The following is a 19,148-nucleotide window of genomic DNA, read 5'->3' on the forward strand; positions in this document are numbered from 1 at the left end:
CCAAAAAAGCAACATATAGGAGCCAGAGCGATAGTACAGTGGGGAGGGCGTTAGCCTTGCACGCGGCCCACCCGGATTCAATCCCCGGCATCCCGTATGGTTCCCCCAAGCACCACCAGGAGTAATTCCTGAGTGCAGAGCCAGGAGTAACCCCTGAGCATCGCTGGATGTGACGCAAAAAAAAGCAACACATACCAGGGTCAGAGAGTTACAGTGGGTAGGGCACTTGCCTTGAGTGCGGCTGACCCCAGTTTGAATCCCTGACTACATATATGGTCTCCCAAGTTCCACCAGGAGGGAGCCCTGAGCACTGAGAAAGGAATAGCCCGAGTACTTCTGGGTGTGCCCTCCAAAACAAAACAATGCTCCCCCCCAAAAAAACTAAATTGACATGGGGGCATGGGAATGGGCTCCATGGCAGAGTGGTTGCCCAGCATGTGACCTCGAGTTTGCTCACAGACCAGGTCCCACATGCCCGAGTATGATCCCAATGATGCAGCTGTTTGGGATTCTGGCACGAGGGGTGAGGCACTCTGCAGCCAAGTGTGTGTGAGCAGCATGGCCAAAGCATCATGGGGCCCCATTAGACATGCATGTGGGTGCTGCAACCACATACATGTTCACCCCCATTCCTGTGACTGCAACACCATCAAAAAAGGGGGTTACGGAGGAGAAAAAAAGTCAGTAAGGTTCAAGTTGTAGGTAGGGATGTGATCTCTTCTCAGGAGCCTAAAAGGACTTTGTTTGTTTTTTTTTTGGGGGGGGAGGAGGTACTTTTTGGGTCATACCTGGTGATGCTCAGGGGTTACTCCTAGCAGTGCTTGGGGAAACATATGGGATGCTGGGAATCAAACCCGGGTCGCCCATGTACAAGGCAAATGTCCTCCCCGCTGTACTATTGCTTCAGCCCCAGGCCCATAGCTTTCTGACTCTTTTTCTGGAACTCTCCATAGCAGGGTGGCAGTATGCTGGAAAGAGGCCAGAGACTTCGGAGGAGAGACAGAGTCGGAGAGGGGGCCATTGGATTCCAGGTGTCCTTCAACCAGCCCACTGACTCTGATGCCGGAGCAAACCCAGGGAGGATCAGCCAGGCCTCCCCGGTACCAGCCAACCCACTCAGGTTTGGCCCAGCCATAGCTGGCTGAGACCCGATGCTGAAAACAGAAATGAGGAAAGGAAGCTCTGGTCTGCCAAGTTTTATTTGCAAAGCCTCATGAAGCCGAGTCAGAGACCCCCGCATACAATGGTGTAGAAAAGTCACAGCAAGGGGACCACAGCAGCTGACCAGTCCCCACGGGATATCTGTCCTGCAAGTGGACAACCAGGACGGGCGGGGCGGAAGGGGGCTGGGGGCCAGCCCAGGCAGGTACCAGCACTGTGGCCCCGAGTGGGCGGGCTGGGCCCAGCCAGCCTCGGTGGTGGGGGAGATGGGGCTCAGGCCCTGGGGTCATGCACACGGCCCATGAAGACGGGGAACCGATGCTGCTGGTCCCAGAGCAGGTACAGGAAGGGCTGCTGGACCTCGAAGAGCAGCAGGTTGCGGGCCACGGACAGAGCCGTGGCGGCGGCTGCCTGCACCCCCGACTCCGTCAGCTCCAGCACCACCTGGTGCTCCATGGCCGACACATGCAGGTCCGGGTCGTCCGTCAGCCCGCACAGGTTGAGGTCGTAAGCAAAGTCAAAGAACTCTAGGGCACAAGCAGAGGGGAGCCAGGAGTCAAGGAACAGGCTCGACGCGCCCAGACAGATGCTCCACACCCGCCCTAAAAGTCCTGAGATGCTCCTTCCCACTTGTCAAATGAGACCTTGGGCTGGGGCTTCTCCGCCCCTCCCCCACCCTACCCCCGTGTTTGAGCCACAATTTGGCGATGCTCAGAGGTTACTCCTGGCTCAGTACTCGGGAATTACTCCTGGTGGTGCTCTGGGGATCATATGGGATGTTGGGGATCGAACCCAGGTCAGCTGAGTGCAAGCAAGCACCTTACCTGCTGTGCTATCACTCCGCCTCCCCCCCCCCTCCCCGCACCTTGCACCTGCTGGTCCAGGCAGAGAGTGGACCCACCTTCACAAATGCCCCACCCTCTCTTTTTGACTTTATTTTGGGTCACATTCGGCGATGCTCAGGAGTTACTCCTGGCTCTGCACTTGGAATTACTCCTGGCGGTGCTCAGGGGATTATATGGGATGCTGGGGATCGAACCGAGGTCGTCCATGTGCAAGGCAAATGCCCTATCTGCTGTATTATTATTCCGTCCCCACCCCCCTTACTCTGAAGAGGTGACACCCGGCCTCCACTCCCCCAATCTGAAAAATGGCATTAGTGGGGCTGGAGCAATAGTACAGTGGGTAGGGCATTTGCCTTGCACACGGCTGACCCGAGTTCAATCCCTGGCATTCCATATGGTCCCCCAAGCACCACTAGGAGTAATTCTTGAGTGCAGAGCCAGGAGTAACCACTGAGCATTGCTGGGTGTGACCCAAAAAGCAAACACAAACAAAAAAATTACATTAGAATCTCCTAGCCAGTAAGGACCCTGAAAGGGAGAAAAGAGATCAGAGAGGTCACAGGCCACCAAATGACCATATGAAGTCACCTGGGGTGACATCACTACAAGGGGACAAGATCTCTGATGAGAAAGTTGCATTCTTTTATTTTCTGGTGGGGACAGGGGGAGTTTAAATTTGGAGACCACAGAGAACAGTGCTCAGAGGCTACTCCCAGCACAGTGCTCAGGAGCGACCCCTGGTGATGCTGGGGCATCATAGGCAGAGCAGGGGGCGTCGAACCAGGGTAGTCTGCATTGTAAGGCAAGTGCCCGAACCCCTGTACTAGCTCTCAGGCCCAAGGACGTTGAGTTCCAGGACTGAAAATGATGGGACACATCATCGCCCTGGGCACAAAGATCAAAAAGTGAGGCTCAAGGTTAGGAAATGGTCTCTGGTCTCTCCTAAATGCAGCAGCTCCAGGCCCTCTCAGCCACATAGCAACCTGCAACCCCGGGAAGGCTGAGGACACGGAGCTTCCCTGGGAAGACCACCCAGAGTGCATCATCACTGTCCCGGGGTCCACGCCATAACCAACCACATCAAAAATAGCTGAGAGGGACCAGAGCAATCGTACAGCGGGGAGGGCACTTGCCTTGCATGGGACCAACGGGGTTCCGTCCTTGGCACCCTGTATGGTCCCCTGAGCCTGCCAGGAGTGATTCCTGAGTGAGAGCCAGGAGTAACCCCTGAGCACTGCCAGGTGTGGCCCAAAAAACCAAAAAAAAAAAAAAAACAAATAGCTGGGAGAAGAGATTTGCTTATTCGTAACAAAAGAGCTCAAGGAAGGGCACAGCGGGGAGGGCATTTGCCTTACATGCTGCCAACCCAGGTTCAATTCCCAGCATCCCATATGGTCCCCCGAGCACTGCCAGGAGTAATTCCTGAGTGCAAAGCCAGGAGTGACCTCTGAAGACCACCAGGTGTGGCCCCCAAAACAACAAAAACAAGCCCCCTCCCACCCCCCCTCAAAAAAAAAAAAAAAACGGAGTCAGAGAGACAGTACAACTGTGAAAGAGAGGCTGACCTGAGTTTAATCCCTGGCACTGCGTGTCCCCCGAGCACAGCCAGGAGTGATCTCTGAGCAAAGAGCCAGGAGTAAGCCCTGCTGAGCACTGCTGGAGTGGCCCCAAACCAAAGCCAAGTGCTACTCTGTCAGTGCTCTGCTGGGATGCCCTCCTGGCAGTGCTCCTGAACCGCCTGGCCGGTGCCATCCTGCTAAGGAATCCTCTGGGGAGTCTCCTTGAGACGAGAGGGCATCAGGGACCCTGCTCCAGAGATTGAGGCCAAAAGGGGTGCCGTCTCCCCATCATCTGTAATACTGTAGTTCAGCTCAGAGAGTTTGCTGAATTGCTCTATGTCCCTTCATATTACGAGCAGCTGAGGCTTGGCTTTGCGCTGTCCTTTCTCCCTGACAGAGAGCTTAGGTTAACGGAGTTGCCCAGGACCCTTGCAACCATTGTTACACCCACCACAGTGCACCCGGACGCGCCCAATTCCCCGGGGCACCCCCAACTCCCAGTGCTTGCATTTAATTTCTCTTCTGTGCCTGACTACCTGACTACTTCCCCTTGTCCGTTAAGCATTTCTTGCATGCTTTCCTGTTCTTATTTTCTTTTTTTGGGTCACACCTGGTGATGCACAGGGGTCACTCCTGCCTCATGCACTCAGGAATCACTCCTGGTCATGCTCAGGGGACCCTATGAGATGCTGGGAATCGAACCTGGGTCGGCCACGTGCAAGGCAAACGCCCTACTCGCTGTGCTATTGTTCCAGCCCCCACAGTTTCCTATTCTATCCCCATCCCCCGACCCTGCATGGAGCGCAGCTGCTCTTCCCCTAAACTATCAGCATGGGTTGATTTCAACAGAGTCGTCAGCATCAGCATCGTGTGCCTGGCCATCAGATCCTTGGCACATTCTTCTGTCCATCAAGCGGGGGAACGGCTCTTGGGTCCCGAACGCACCAGGCGGGAACAGGGGCACCGCAGGAGGGTGACAATGCTCCCCCCACCCCCCACGCCTCTCTCCTTGCCAAGCTGTGGGGCTCACCTAGTTTCTCCATGATGGTCAGCATGTTCTGGCTGCTCTTCACTTTGATGCGGGGCATCGTCAGGTAGGTGGGCTGGAACTTGGTCATCTCCAGCTTCTTCATGACGGCCTTGAAGACCGTGGGGCTGAGCGCCTTCTCCACCGATTCCAAGTGTTGGTTCAGGTGCTGGGGCATGATGATCACCAAGCTCAGGTTGTGTGAGAGCTGCAGCTGGCCCACCTGCCAAGTGAGAGAGGCCTGCTCAGTGCTCGTTCCCTCCTGGTACCCCGCTCCGGGGTCTGCTACTCAGCCCTCAGTCAGAGTACAGGAGAGGTGGTACTATCTTTTTATTTTTAATTAATTTTTTTCTTTTTGGGTCCTCTCAGAGGGCCTGGCAAGCTACGAAGAGTATCCCACCTGCACGGCAGAGCCTGGCAAGCTCCCCGTGGTGTATTCGAAATGCCAAACACAGTAACAAGTCTCACAATGGAGACGTTACCGGTGCCCGCTGGAGCAAATCAATGAGCAACGGGAGGACAGTGCTACAGTGCTTTTTGGGTCACACCTGGTGATGCACAGGGGTTACTCCTGGCTCTGCACTCAGGGATTACTCCTGGCGGTGCTCGGGGACCAAATGGGATGCGGGGAATCGAACTCAGGTCTGCCGTGTACAAAGCAAACGCCCTACCTGCTGTGCTATTGCTCCAGTCCCCAGACGGTACTATCTTAACAGCCAGTGACCAGATGAGGATCTTAGGCTTTTCCTGGCTGGGGAAAATGTCTGAGTTGGTGAGATGCAGAGGAACTAGTATTTGTTTGTTTTGGGAGACTTCACCCATTGGTGCTCAGGGCTTACTCTTAGCTCTGTGTTCAGGGATCACTCCTGACAGGACTTGGGGAACCATATGGAGTGCTGGGGATCAAAGTTGGGTTGGTAACGTGCAGGGCAAGTGCCCTACCTGCTGTACTATCTCTCCGGCGCCGCCAGGAAGGAGGTTTTGGTCACGCAGGCTAGTAATCACATCTGGCCCTACTCCTACTTGTCTTGTGCATAGAACAGAAGCTGCATAATTAATATCAGCATTATCAGATTGGTCTTATTTACTTGTTTCTTTGTTTGGGGGGGGTCACACCAGATGGTGCTCAGCGCTTCCTCCTACTTCTGTGCTCAGAGGTCACTACTGGCAGGGTTTGGGGGGTCAGATACGGTGCTGGGGATGGAACCTGCGTCAGCTGCCTGCAAGTCAAACATCTTTCCAACTGTACTATCTTTCTGGTTCTTATGATTTTATTTCAATTTTGGCTGTGCCTGGGACTGAACCCAGGGCCTCATATATAAAAGGCAAGTGCTCTACCATGGAGCCATATCCTCAGACCTTTAAAAGACTTTTTACTTACATTTCCCCCCCTGGCTTTTGGAGCACAGCGGGTAGGGCGTTTGCCTTGCACACGGACGACCTGGGTTCGATTCCCAGCATCCCATATGGTTCCCTGAGCACCGCCTAGAGTAATTCCTGAGTGTAGAGCCAGGAGTAACCCCTGTACATCGCTGGGTGTGACCCAAAAAGCAATATATATATATATATATTTTTTTTTTTCCTGGATGGATCTTCCAAGTGGCCCAGGGGCCCCTTTGGTGATTTTTAGCCAACGGGGCAGAGGTTCAATGTCAGAACCCAATGATGCAGTAAGGCTCAATCCCTGGGGTTCCAGGGCTTACCTGGACCCCGCTGGGAGTGCTCGTGGCCTCTAAGACTACCCCTGGTGGTGTTGGGGGTCCTTCAGGGCTGCATTGAGCGAATCTCTCCCACTGGTTTAAAATATCTGGCCATGAGAGTTTACTAACTAGAATTCCCTGAGCTTCATATTCTGTTTCACTCTTGCTCCCTTCCCACTGAAATGACATTCTGCGAAATCAAAGTTCTTTTCTTTCTCTTTTTTTGGGGGGAGAGGGGGTGGCGAGGGTGGTTTTGGGTCACACTGATGCTCAGGGGCTACTCCTGGCTCTACGCTCAGGGATCACTCCTGGCAGGGGGCAATGTTGGGTGCCCAGGATTAAACCTGAATTGTCTGCATGCAAGGCAAACTCCTTACCTGCTGTACTATTGTTCTGGCCCCTAAATCAATTTCTGCTAAAGAATTTGTGTACACACAAAATAACATATATGTACACATTAATACACCTATACACAAGGTACTGTACCATACTTATGCATGCTGTACACGCACAGACACACACATACACACAGACATACACACATTCTCTCTTCTCTCTCTCTCTCTCTCTCTCTCTCTCTCTCTCTCTCTCTCTCTCCCTCTCTCTCTTTCTTTCCCCTTTTCCCAGAGAACTCACCAAGCCATCAGGGTAACCCAGAATTAACCAGAAAGAGAAGCATGCACAGAAGAGAGACACAACTCACTTCTTTTTTTTTTTTTTTTTTGCCAAATCGATGCAGCGGTGAGAAATGCAGAAACGTTAGAATCCTGCTTTCCAGCCTACCATATACAAGGCCTCCACAGCTGGAGAGGGAGAGGAAGAGAGAAGACAGGGTGCAAATACAGTGAGGAGGAAGCCGAGGAGATGTTAGTAAGGAGAAGACCAGGACAGAAGTCAGGACACCAGCTCTTTTTCTTTTTTCTTTTTTTCCTTTTTGGGTCACACCCAGCGATGCTCAGGGGTCACGCCTGGCTCTGCACTCAGGAATTACTCCTGGCGGTGCTGGGGGGACCACCTGGGATGCTGGGGATCGAACCCGGGTTGGCTGTGTGCAAGGCAAAACGCTCTACCCGCTGCACTATCGCTCTGGCCCCCATCAGCATCCTGAGCACTCACCCTGGCCTTCAGCGTGCGGTCGGTGAACTGTGCCACGGGGTACTTCTTGTGGACCATCATGGGCACTTTGATCACAGACGATCTGGAGTGGAAGGACTGCAGTTTGGTGTTTTTCTTGGTAAAGGCGGTCTTCCACTTGGCTAGAAGGGCGAGCAAGGAGGAGGATGGCTCTAATGTCGGGGAGGTGGAATCTGGTTGTGCAATCTGGCATTGCTTGGGTTTTGGAGCTAGGCGAGGGCCGGACGGAACTCGGGACGGGGAGCCCTCCCTGCTCCAGAACGTGTGTCCCCCCCCGCCCCCCTCCCCCCCCCCGCCGCCTTACCACTCAGGTAGACAGCATTGATGAGGATGAGGCGGATGTCAGCCGGCAGGCTGTCGAGCAGCTGGTTGATCTCGTGGTTGGTGTTCTTCGCCACCCAGCCGTTGACCAGTTCCAAGTTGGCATCACTGTCATTGCCCAGCACTGAGGGGCTGGTGCCATACAGGTTCTCAGAGGCGTTGACAAAGCTGTCCTTTATGGGCAGGTCTGAGGTGGGGGATGGGGAAAAGGTAGCCTGAGTCCCCTGCATCCTGCCTCCCTTCCCAAGGGCAGGCTTGAGGTCAGGGAGTGGGCTCTTTCTCTCTCTCTCTCTCTCTCTCTCTCTCTCTTTTGTTTTTGGCTTTTTGGGGAGCTGGAGTGTTAGCATACTAGTAGGGCATTTGCCTTGTGCGCAGCCAGCCCAGTCTAGCCGGGTTTGATTCCTCTGCCCCTCTCGGACAGCCTGGCAAGCTACCGAGAGCATCTTGCCCGCACGCGGCAAAGCCTGGCAAGCTACCTGCGATGTTTTCAATATATGCCAAACACAGTAACAACAAGTCTCAAAAAAATGGAGACGTTACTGGGCCCGCTGGAGCAAATCGACAACAACGGGTCACACCCGGTGTTGCACAGGAGTTACTCCTGGCTCTGCACTCTGGAATTACTCCAGGCGGTGCTCAAGGGACCATATGGGATGCTGGGAATTGAACCCGGGTTGGCCGCATGCAAGGCAAATGCCGTACCCGCTGAGCTATCGCTCCAGCCCCTGGCTCTTTCTGTTTACATGGAACGGGCACAGTCTGGTCAGTTCGAGCAAGCCACAGAGACCCAACGCCACAGAGCCGGGCTCTCCAAGCTCCTGCGGGCACTACTCAACCACGTGACGGAGTTTGCAGCTGACTCGGTCAGACCTGAGTTTTCAACCCCTCTGTGTTCCACCTCCTTCGCCTCTAATTCAGCAGGGGACAGACTGGCCCAGTGGATATCTGTGACTTTCTGTGGACATCTGGCTCGGCTCTCGCCAAAACCCATGTCCACTAATGAAAGGTGTTTGAGGAGGGCTGAGTGGTAATACAGTGGCGAAGACATTTGCCTTGCAGGCGGCTGAGATCCCAGGCATCACAGATGGTCCCTGGAGCATGGCCAGGAGTAAATCCTGAGCATTGCTGGCTGTGACCCCAAAAGCCAAAATAATCACTTTCACTGTTCTCCCATTGTTCATCGATTTGCTCGAGCGGGCCCAGTAACGTCTCCATTGTGACATTTGTTACTGTGTTTGGCATCTGGAATACGTCATGGGTAGCTTGCCAGGCTTTGCCGCTTTGGCGAGATACACTCGGTAGCTTGCCAGGTTCTCTGAGAGAGGCGGAGGAATCGAACTTGGGTTGGCTGCATGAAAGGCAAATGCCCTACCCACTGTGCTATCACTCCAACCCACCAAAATAATAATAGTAATAATAATAAAGTATAACAATAATAATAATAACGAAAGGTATTTGACAGCTGGATAGTACAGGAGGCACTTGCCTTGCATGCCACTAGCCTGGGTTCGATCCCCCACATTCCAGCACATGGTTCCCTATGTACCACCAGGAGTGCTTGCTTTCTTCTTCTTTTTTCTTTTTTTTTTTGTTTGCTTTTTGGGTCACACCCAGCAATGTATAGGGGTTACTCCTGGCTCTGCACTCAGGAATTACTCCTGGCGGTGCTCAGGGGACCATATGGGATGCTGGGAATCGAATTTGGGTTGGCTGTGTGCAAGGCAAATGCCCTACTGCTGTGCTATTGCTCCAGCCCCCAGAAGTGGTTTCTGAATACAGAGCCAGGAGTATGCCCTGAGCATCACCAGGTGTGGCCCAAAAACAAAAAGAAAGGTGTTTGAAAGAGCAATTTCCCAGGGACTAAACAGATAACATGGGTCACAGTTATTTTTTTTTTCCACCAGGGAACTGAATTGATTTAGAGCAGAGAAATTAACTCAGTGTTTTTTGAACACTTCTGAGTTGTATCTTTTCCATCTCTAAAAAGAAGGTCGCTGTTTAGATAACAATGTTCAGTTTTCATTTTTTCTTATTTTTCACTTTTCCTTTCCTGTATTTTCTCAGTTTTTTACTAAATAAACATTGTTTCAACTCCTCCCCCCCTGATTTTTTTGGGAAATGTCCCGGGGTGCTCAGGGCTTACTCCTGGCACTGTGCTCACAGACCACTCCTGGCAGTGCTCTGAGGACCATTTGGAGTTGGCATATGCAAGACAAGCACCCTGTTCACTGAACTATCTTTATGGCCCCCCAAGGATTGCTTTAATGGTACAGGAAAAAGACATCTTTTCCCTTTTACTTAAAGAGTGGGGGTTAGGGGCCAGAGAAAGTATACAGTGGACAGGACACTTGTCTTGCAGTGGCCGACTCAAGTTCAATACCAGGCACCTCATATGGTCCCCCAACCACACCCAGAGTGATCCCTGGGTATATTTTCAAACCTTTTTTTTTTTTTTTTTTGCTTTTTGGGTCACACCGAGCGATGCACAGGGGTTACTCCTGGCTCATGCACTTAAGAATTAACTCCTGGCAGTGCTTGGGGGACCATACGAGATGCTGGGAATTAAACCATGGTTGGCCTCATGCAAGGCAAATGCCCTACCCGCTGAACTATCGCTCGAGCCCCTATTTTCAAACCTTTTTAAGCAGCAGAACCGTAATTGCAAATAAAATCATCGGTGAAGCCCTCTGTTGGAGGCTGCTTGGGTCCTCAGAGCCTCTTTATCCCCCAGAAAGTGGTACTCAAGCTGTCCCAACTGCCTCCTGGGTACCGACGCCCCTCTAACCACAACTTCTAAAGCACATCTGCAGAAATTGATGGCTCTGGGGAACACAGTCTGTAAAACAACAGCCTGAGATCCCTCTGGAAGTGTCTTGCTCTTGTTACCTATTTAATAATGTACTACAAGCCAATGACAACAAATCCATAGAACACAAAAGTACACGGACTAGGAGTTTCAAGACTCTCTGACTGGATTGGTCAAAGGCTTCTTACTGCTTATTTAGTCTAGACTGCTCGAGGCCTCCAGTCCCACGCATAGATGCAGAAGGACACTTTTTATTTATTTATTTTTTGCTTTTTGGGTCACACCCAGTGATGCTCAGGGGTTACTCCTAGCTCTGCACTTAGGAATTACTCCTGGCAGTGCTCAGGGGACCCTATGGGATGCTGGGAATCGAACCAGGATCGGCAGCGTGCAAGGCAAACTCCTTCCCCTCTGTGCTATTGCTCCAGCCCCATGGAAGGACACTTTTACCCAGCGTAGAAGTTCACTGCCCAGGCTCTCAACCAGGAGAATTCTCCAGTCAACTGGCACTCACCCTCAATATTCTCAATGTTCTAATCCTCACCTTTCCCCTCTCCCCACGGCTGGACCCCTCTCTGCACCCTCTCAGGCCCGTCCTGCCTCAGCAGGCCCCAGATCCCCCAAAACTCACCTGGGCTGTGGAAAATCTGGGAGACAGAGGTGAAGCCTTTGGAGGTGAAGGCCTGCAGGGCCTGGTGGACACAGGTAAAGTTCTCAGGGTAGGAGAGGACACGCTCGAGGTTTTTCTTGGTGACATTCCCAGCCCCTACGGCAAAAGGCAGGGGGAGAGGAAACAGCGGAAGTGATGAGTCCAGGGGACTGGAGTAGTATAGTGGGCAGGGCTTGTACACGGCTGATCTGTGTTTGATCCCCAGCATCCCCTATGGTCCCCCTGAGCCCGGCCAGGTGTAATCCCTGAGCACAGAGCCAGGAGTAAGCCCTGAGTATCACTGGGTGTGACCCCAAAATAAAACAAGTGGTGAGTTCAGGTTCTGGAAGCCAGGTGGAGGGACTGGGCTGGGATGAGTGCTGGTTGATAGTTTGGGAGGAGTCCCCATCACAATTGGAGACAATATACTCTGAGGAGTCTCCATCAGAGTTGGAGACAATATACAAGACCAATGGGGGATAAAAAAAGGTGGGGGCGGGGCTGGAGAGATAGCACAGAGGGTAGGGGGTTTGTTTGCCTTGCACGCAGCCGACCCATATGGTCCCCTGAGCACAGCCAGGAGTAATTCCTGAGTGCAGAGCCAGGAGTAACCCCTGCACATCACCAGGTGTGACCCGAAAAGCAAAAAAAAAAAAAAAAAAAAAAAAGATGGGGGAAGAGGATTGGGGCCGGAGAGATAGTACAGTGGGCAGGGTGCTTGCTTGCCACACCAGGCTGGCTCTAGTTCAATCTCTGGCATTCCATCTCAAGCCTTTCCGGGGTGATTCATGAGTGCAGAGCCAGGAGGAACCCTTGAGCACTGCCCCGTGAGACCTCAAGACAAAAGTTAACAAACAAAACAGAAAGGGGGAAGGATCTTGAAGAATCATTCAGCTATGTGCTCTCTGTGCTCTTTTCTTCATTCTCTACCACATTATCTTCATAATTCAATTGTTTTGTTTTTTTTTCCTTTTCTTTTTGGGTCACACCCAACAATGCACAGGGGTTACTTCTGGCTCTGCACTAGGAATTACTCCTGGAAGTGGGTGGGGGACCCTATGGGATGCTGGGAATCGAACCGGGGACGGCCAAGAGCAAGGCAAATGCCCTATCCACTGTTATCGCTCTAGCCAGTTTTTTTTTTTTGTTTGTTTGTTGTTTTTGCTTTTGGGGTCACACCCAGGGATGCTCAGCAGTAACTTCTGGTTCTGCACTTAGGAATCACTCCTGATTGTGTACAGAGGGACCATATGGGATGTTGGGGATCAAACCTGGATCGGCCATGTGCAAGACAAATGGCCTCTCTGCTAGACTATCACTCTGGCCCCTATCTTCCTAATTTAAATCCCGTTCATCATAGGAAGCCCATTTCACCTGAACTATTATTGGATTGGTTTAGGGTTACAAAGGTCCACCCCATAGGCAGAGACACCATGATGCCTCAGGAAGACAGAGGGTTAGCACCTTTGAAATGCCCATTCTGGAACCAGAGGGATAGTACAGGGGTCCTGCACATACTTCCCCCTCTCCTGCACCCACACTGCCAGGATTAAGCTCTGAGCACTGAAGGATGTGACTCCAATCATCCCCTTCCCAATTCCCTTCCCCACCCCACCCCACCAAATAATTTCAGTCTATTAAGCACTAGACTATCTGGTTATTTTGAGGGAATGGGCCTCCCAAGCAGTGTTCAGGGCTTACTCCTGGCTCTGAAGTCTGGGATCACTCCAGCTGAACTTGGAGGACCATACGGGATACCAGGAATAGAACCCAGGTTGGCTGCATACAAGGCAAACACCCTACCTGTTGTGCTATTGCTCCAACCCTAACTATATTTATTTTGTTCTGTTTTTGGGGGGCCACACCTGGTGATACTTGGGGAATACTTCCAGTTTGGTGCTCAGGATTACTTCCTGGAGGGACTTGGGGGACCATGTGATGTCGAGGATAGAACCCAGGCTCCTGCATGTAGTACATGAGCCCCAGCAAACATTGGAGCTCTCTACATGGTTCCAGCTCTCTATTAAGAAGAGAAATCTGAGAATCATAAGAGAAGATGGACGTTCAATATCCTGTTATTCATTATTAAGTATTCATTGCACCATTTGCTGTGCAGTAAATTAAGCTTTATGGAGCACTCACTGAGTTCCTGGCCTTATAAAGATTCAATATGGGTATTACCCATAGTCTCTCATTGAATCTTTACAGTAACCCCTTTCTACACAGACATCATTACTATTCCCATTATATAGATGAGGAAACTGAGGCTTTCGCGATGAAGGAATGGAATCAGTTTAAGATCACAGCATTGGGTCAGAGAGACAGAACAGTGGGGAAGGGGCTTGTCTTGCACACAGCTGACCCCAGCTCAGTCTAGGGAACTGCAAATGGTCCCCCAAAGTACCAGCCAAGAGTGATCCTGGAGTGCAGAGATAGCTCAAAGGGCTGCAGCTCATGGTTCGTGTGTAAAATGTCTGGGTTTCATCCCTTAGTACCACATGACACCCCCATACCCCAAGTCTAGAACTGTGAGCAGTCACTGACTATCAGTGGCAAAAAAGTAGTGAAAAGAGAAAAGAAAACCAAGTTCTTTGATGCCTTGGGAAGACAGAGAGATTAACGCCCTTTCAGTGGCCACACTGGTTGGGCCAAAGGGATTGTACAGGGTTCCACACACGATTGCTCCTGACACAGCAGGATGTGGCCACAATCATCCCCTACTCATTTATCCTCCCAACCCCCCCCCCCCCCCACAACACACTCAGATAAATCCCTGTCTGTCAAACACTAGGCTATCTGATTATCTTGAGGGAATGGCACAGCTTGGGATAGCAGTGCTCAGGGCTTACTCCTGGCTTTGTGCTCAGGGTTCACTCAAGGCGAGCTTGGGAGACTATATGGGATGCCAGGGATCGAACCTGAGTCAGCCACATACAAGGCAAATGCCTTACCCCCTGTACTATGTCTCCAACCCTAATCTTTTTTTTTTGAAAGTTAACTTTATTTTTGCTTTTTGGGTCACACCCGGCGATGCACAGGGGTTACTCCTGGCTCTGCACTCAGGAGTTACTCCTGGCGAGGCTCAGGGGACCCTATGGGATGCTGGGAATCGAACCCGGGTCGGTCGCATGCAAGGCAAATGCCCTACCCGCTGTGCTATCTCTCCAGTCCCTACCCTAATCTTCTAAAGAAGATTCCAGGGGCTGGAGCAATAGCACAGCGGGTAGGGCATTTGCCTTGCACGCGTTCGATTCCCAGCATCCCATAGGGTCCCCTGAGCCTCGCCAGGAGTAACTCCTGAGTGCAGAGCCAGGAGTAACCCCTGTGCATCACTGGGTGTGACCCAAAAAGCAAAATAAATAAATAAATAAATAAAGTAGATTCCAGCATCATTTCCCATATCTGGGCCCAGGTTGGAGAGGTTCCATGACCTGATGAAGGTCACACAGCTAGAAAGCAGAACAATCAGAACCCCACTCTCTGTCCTGTTCGCGGTTTCATCTTCTTTTAACTAGGCAGGTGAGACCTTATAGTCTCTGTTCTTAAACAGTCCACAGAAAGGTTTATGAGTGGCAGTATCTTTTTGTTTGCTTGGTTGGTTTTGGTTCTTGGGGGCGATGCGCAGGGTTACCTATGGTTTTGATCTCAGGAATTACTCCTGGCGATGCTCAGGGGACCATATAGGATGCTGGGGATTGAACCTGGGTCTGCTGCATGCAAAGCAAATGCCCTCCCCGCTGTACTATCCAGCCTCACCGTAGTGCCTAGTTAGTCAGAGTTCAGTGAAGGAATGAATACACGAAGGTTCAAGAAGGAAAAGATCTGGGGCTGGAGTGATAGCATAGCAGGTAGGCCGTTTGCCTTGCATGCGGTCAACCTGGGTTCAATCACCGGCATCCCCATCCCATATGGTCCCCCGAGCACCACCAGGATTAATTCCTGAGTGTAGACCCAGGAGTAACCCCTGAGCATTGCTGGGTGACCTGAAAACCAAAAAAAAAAAAAAAAAGGAAAAGAAATATCCTTTCCTCCCCATCTCATGAAACATGGAGCCCAATTTTCATTTTATTTTGTTGTTGCTATTCGTGGGCTACACCAGCGGTGCTCAGGGATTACTCCTGGCTCTGTGCTCAGGGATGACTCCTGGTTGAGCTTGGAGGACCAGATGGGGGTGTGGGTTATCAAACCAAGATTGGATGCGTGCAAGGCAAGAAGGGCCCCTGGGAACACCCCCCCCCCTTTTTTTTTTTTTTTTAGCTTTCTCCCTTACTCATAGTTGTGTCAGCGCCAGGCTTGAAGTCGGCTCATGTATGGTGAGCTCAGTTCTGCCACCAGGTAGGGAACACTCACCAAGCAGGACCTGAGTGAGGAGGCTGGCGATGCTGAAAGGGGAAAAGGCCATGTTGGTCTCGGGCTGCCTCTCTGCCGAGAAGGCGTGGTAGAGTCCAACGGAGAAATCCATCAAGGAGTCCCCCAGCACGGCTTCAGCGGAATGACTCTCTAGAGGGGAGCAGGCGAGGACAGGTCCCGGGCAGATGGGCTCTGGAGGGGCAGTGGGCTGGGTGGAGGGCTCAGCGGTGGGCTGGGTCTCTGGTTCCGCAGCTTGAGTCCCGTTAGACTGGGAAGTGGGCTCAGCGGTGCTACTGGCTATTACTTCGGGCCAGTGAGTGGTATTCAGCTCCTCCAGGCTTTGCAGGATGGAAGGGTCCTCCTCATAGTTGTATTCGATGTAGACTTTCTCGGGGTCCTCGGCGGGCCTGATGCTCCCTTCATTTTCTCCTGGCCCGTTGTCTGGGGCCACCAAGCTGGGGCTAGTTGCATATGGATTTGATGCTGCTGTGTCCTGGGAAGCAAGTAACACTTTCACTTTTGTTACTTTGAGGCCCCAGTCCTCTCACAAAACAGGAAGAGAAAGCTGGGGAGGAGCAGGGAGTGTGTGTGAGTGTGTGTGTGAGTGTGTGTGTGTGTGTGTGTGTGTGTGTAAAATGTCCTGTAATGTGTAGAGTCGATTGTCACTTATCTCTGTCCTTGCATTTTTTTTTGGGGGGGGGAGCACACCTGGCAGTGTTCAGGGTTTACTCCTGGTTCTGTTTACATCCCATATGGGGAAGTAGGTGGGATGCCAGTAGTACAACCCGGGTCAGCTGCATGCAAGGCAAGCGCACTGCCCACTGTATTATCACTCCAGCCTGGCAATTTCTTTTAAGTCCCTGCAGGCCAGGACCTACTGGGCGGGCCTAGAAAGGCAAGTTGTAATCTTTGCCTTAGAACAGTGCTTATTTTTTCCCCCCCAAATTTTGGGACAGCAATTCCTATACCCATTAGTGGGTACAGAAAATGATCAATATTTGGAAATTGTTTGGGGTGGGGGCAAACAACTGTCTGAGGAAGAGAGGGAGGGAGGAGATGAGGGAGGGGATGGAGGGAGAGAGGGGAGAGGAAGGAAGGAAAGGATGGAGGAGAAAGAAAAGCTCTCAATCAGGGATCACTGTTGACCCCTTCGGGATATCTGGCAATATCTGGGGGAGCTTTCGGTTGCCACAGGGAGAAAGGCAATGGGGATCTACTGGGACCTAGTGGATCAAAGCCAAGGACGCTGCCCCACCTCACAGTGAACCATCTAGGCCCCACTGGTTCTCCCACTGAGAAATCATGCATTAGCCCATTTCTCTGAAAACAGAAGCTGGGGCTGAGACATATTAGGAACCTGGTCTAGGGTTTCAGAGAAGCCAGAAGACAACCAAGGCCTGAGGCCGCAGTCCAGAGCAAGTGCCCCAGCACCTCATCCTTGGGCTATTAAGGGACACTGCCTGTGCCAATCCACACACCCCACAGGCAGGACAAATGATCCTTTCCCCAGGTTCGCCCTGACCTCCCATGCACCAGGTGATGGGAATTCCTCTCCTAGGGAAAAATCCTGGGTAGTGTGAGGGCCTAGCCCAGTCTCAGTGCCCGCTCCCCAACCTGGAGAGGGCGTGTGTGTGTGTGCAAGTGTGTGTGTGTACATCCTCACATGTGTGTGCATGTGCGTGTATGTGTGTATACATGCGTGTGTGTGCTCTCATGTGTCTGTGTGTGCATGTGTGCGTGTGTGTGTTTGTATACCTGCATCTACTTCAGGTATAGGAAGACCTACTTTTATTTTATTTTATTGGCTTTTGGGTCACACCCGGCAATGCACAGGGGTTTCTCCCGGCTCTGCACTCAGGAATTACTCCTGGCGGTGCTCAGGGGACCATATGGGATGCTGGGAATCGAACCCGGATCAGCCGCGTGCAAGGCAAACACCCTACCCGCTGTGCTATCATCCCAGCCCCCCTGCTTTTAATTTAAAAAAAATTTTTTTGGGGGGGAGGCTATACCCAGCGATGCTCAGGGGTTACTCCTGGGTTCTGCACTCAGAAATTATTCCTGGCGGTGCTTGGGGGACCATATGGGATGCCGAGAATCGAACCCTGGTCGACCGCGTGCAAGGCAAACGTCCCATCACGCTGTACTAGCTCTCCAGCCCAGAAACACCTGCTTTGGTTTCCCCAAACGCTTGCCCACTCACTCTCCTTGCCCTCTGGGTTCCTTCCCTTTGCAAATCTGGACAGGTGGTTGGGATTGGAACCCGTGACCGTCGGGGGCTCGCAGCGCTCACAAGCTCTCCAGAGGGGACCTACCAGCCCATGCCAAGCGCAAGGAACTCTCCTAGTTCTCCCGGACCGGGAAGGGTTAAAGCTCAGCCCACCCCACCCCCCCCTTCCCTCGCCACGAGGGGGCCACTCACCCGGGCCAGCAGCAGCAGCGACAGCGGCAGCAGCAGGAGGGTCAGCGGGGTCAGCAGCCTGGAGGCCATCTGGGCGGCGACGTCAGCCCGGACCTGCCGAGAGGAGAGCGCGTCGGAGTTCGCTCCCCGCTCGCCGCCCTGGGGGATTCCTCCCCACCCAGGGCCCGCCCCCATTCCATTCCGGGTCTGCACCCGGCGCTTCGGAGAACTCACTCCCCCGCCCTCCCCCCCCAGCCCCCCCTACCAGCTCCCTGACCTGTCGCTCTGTCCCTCTGTTCTGTTTTCCCCAAACCGCTTCCTTTCCCGGCACAGCCTGGCCCTGCCCCCTCCGCCCCGCCCCTGCTCAGAGTCTCTGTCCATCTGCTCCGGTCAAAGGGGGGTCCTGCCGCCGCCAAATAACTGGGGGCCACCGGCAGCAGCGGAGAGGAGTGGAGGGGCGTCTACAGCCGGCCGGGGGTGGGATTGCCGGAGTGGCGGGGGAGCAGGGACAGTCCCGAGTCTTAAGTGGAAACCAGTGGATGAAGACAGCGGAGTGTCAAGAGGCGCTGGAAATGGGGAACAGAGACCCCCCCAACCCTCTTGAACATCTCATCCCCCGGGAGGTCCCCACCCCAGCACCAAACCTGCTCCAAACTCCTGGTCAGCTGGCTCAAACTGACTGGCCAGGCCCGGAGGGTGGGGTGTGCTGGGTAGTGGGGGCTGAGTCGCAGTCATTGGCTGGCCCTGATACTCCCAGTTACAAATTAAGGATGATTGATTGCCGCTGTGATTTCCAGTAAATGAAGCTGGGCCTGACCGCTGGGTCCTGCCTCGAGGTCCAGATGGAGTGTGGAGTCCAGAACTCCTTTGGGAATCCGGGTGCTGAGAAGTTGGGGGTGGGGTTGGGGAGATGAGGGGTAGTTCTCAAAGCCTAACCACTGAGCTTCCTTCCGGGGGCACCGTCAGGAGTGATCCCTGAGCAGAGAACCAGGAATAAGCACCTGAGGACCCCTGGGTGTGGTCTCCAAACCAAAACAGCAACAACAACAACAACAAAAATCAAAATCCGAGTGCAGGTAAGGTCCTAGGGGAGGGTTTCCCCAGGACCCACCTCCTGAACGGCCAGGGTTGAGACCTGCCTCTGCAGGACAAGCCTTAACTGAAACTGAAACACAGTTCCCGTCTGCAGGGTCAG

General features: G+C 52.7%; 1 protein-coding gene across 1 annotated transcript; it reads right to left on the reverse strand.

Moving 5' to 3' along the window:
* Nucleotides 1–1,181: 1,181 nt before the first annotated feature.
* On the reverse strand, nucleotides 1,182–18,642 carry SERPING1 (serpin family G member 1). Its single transcript, XM_056132900.1, has 8 exons — nucleotides 18,598–18,642; nucleotides 17,975–18,067; nucleotides 15,553–16,045; nucleotides 11,185–11,319; nucleotides 7,731–7,934; nucleotides 7,409–7,548; nucleotides 4,596–4,815; nucleotides 1,182–1,688 (listed from the first exon to the last, which is right to left on the reverse strand). Exons 2-8 carry the CDS (start codon nucleotides 18,041–18,043, stop codon nucleotides 1,435–1,437), a joined length of 1,515 nt encoding a protein of 504 aa, XP_055988875.1. The 5' UTR covers nucleotides 18,044–18,067; nucleotides 18,598–18,642; the 3' UTR covers nucleotides 1,182–1,434.
* Nucleotides 18,643–19,148: the final 506 nt, after the last annotated feature.

Source organism: Sorex fumeus, unplaced genomic scaffold, assembly GCF_029834395.1.
Source record: "Sorex fumeus unplaced genomic scaffold, SorFum_2.1 ptg000007l, whole genome shotgun sequence".
NCBI classification, from domain to species: Eukaryota; Metazoa; Chordata; class Mammalia; order Eulipotyphla; family Soricidae; genus Sorex; species Sorex fumeus.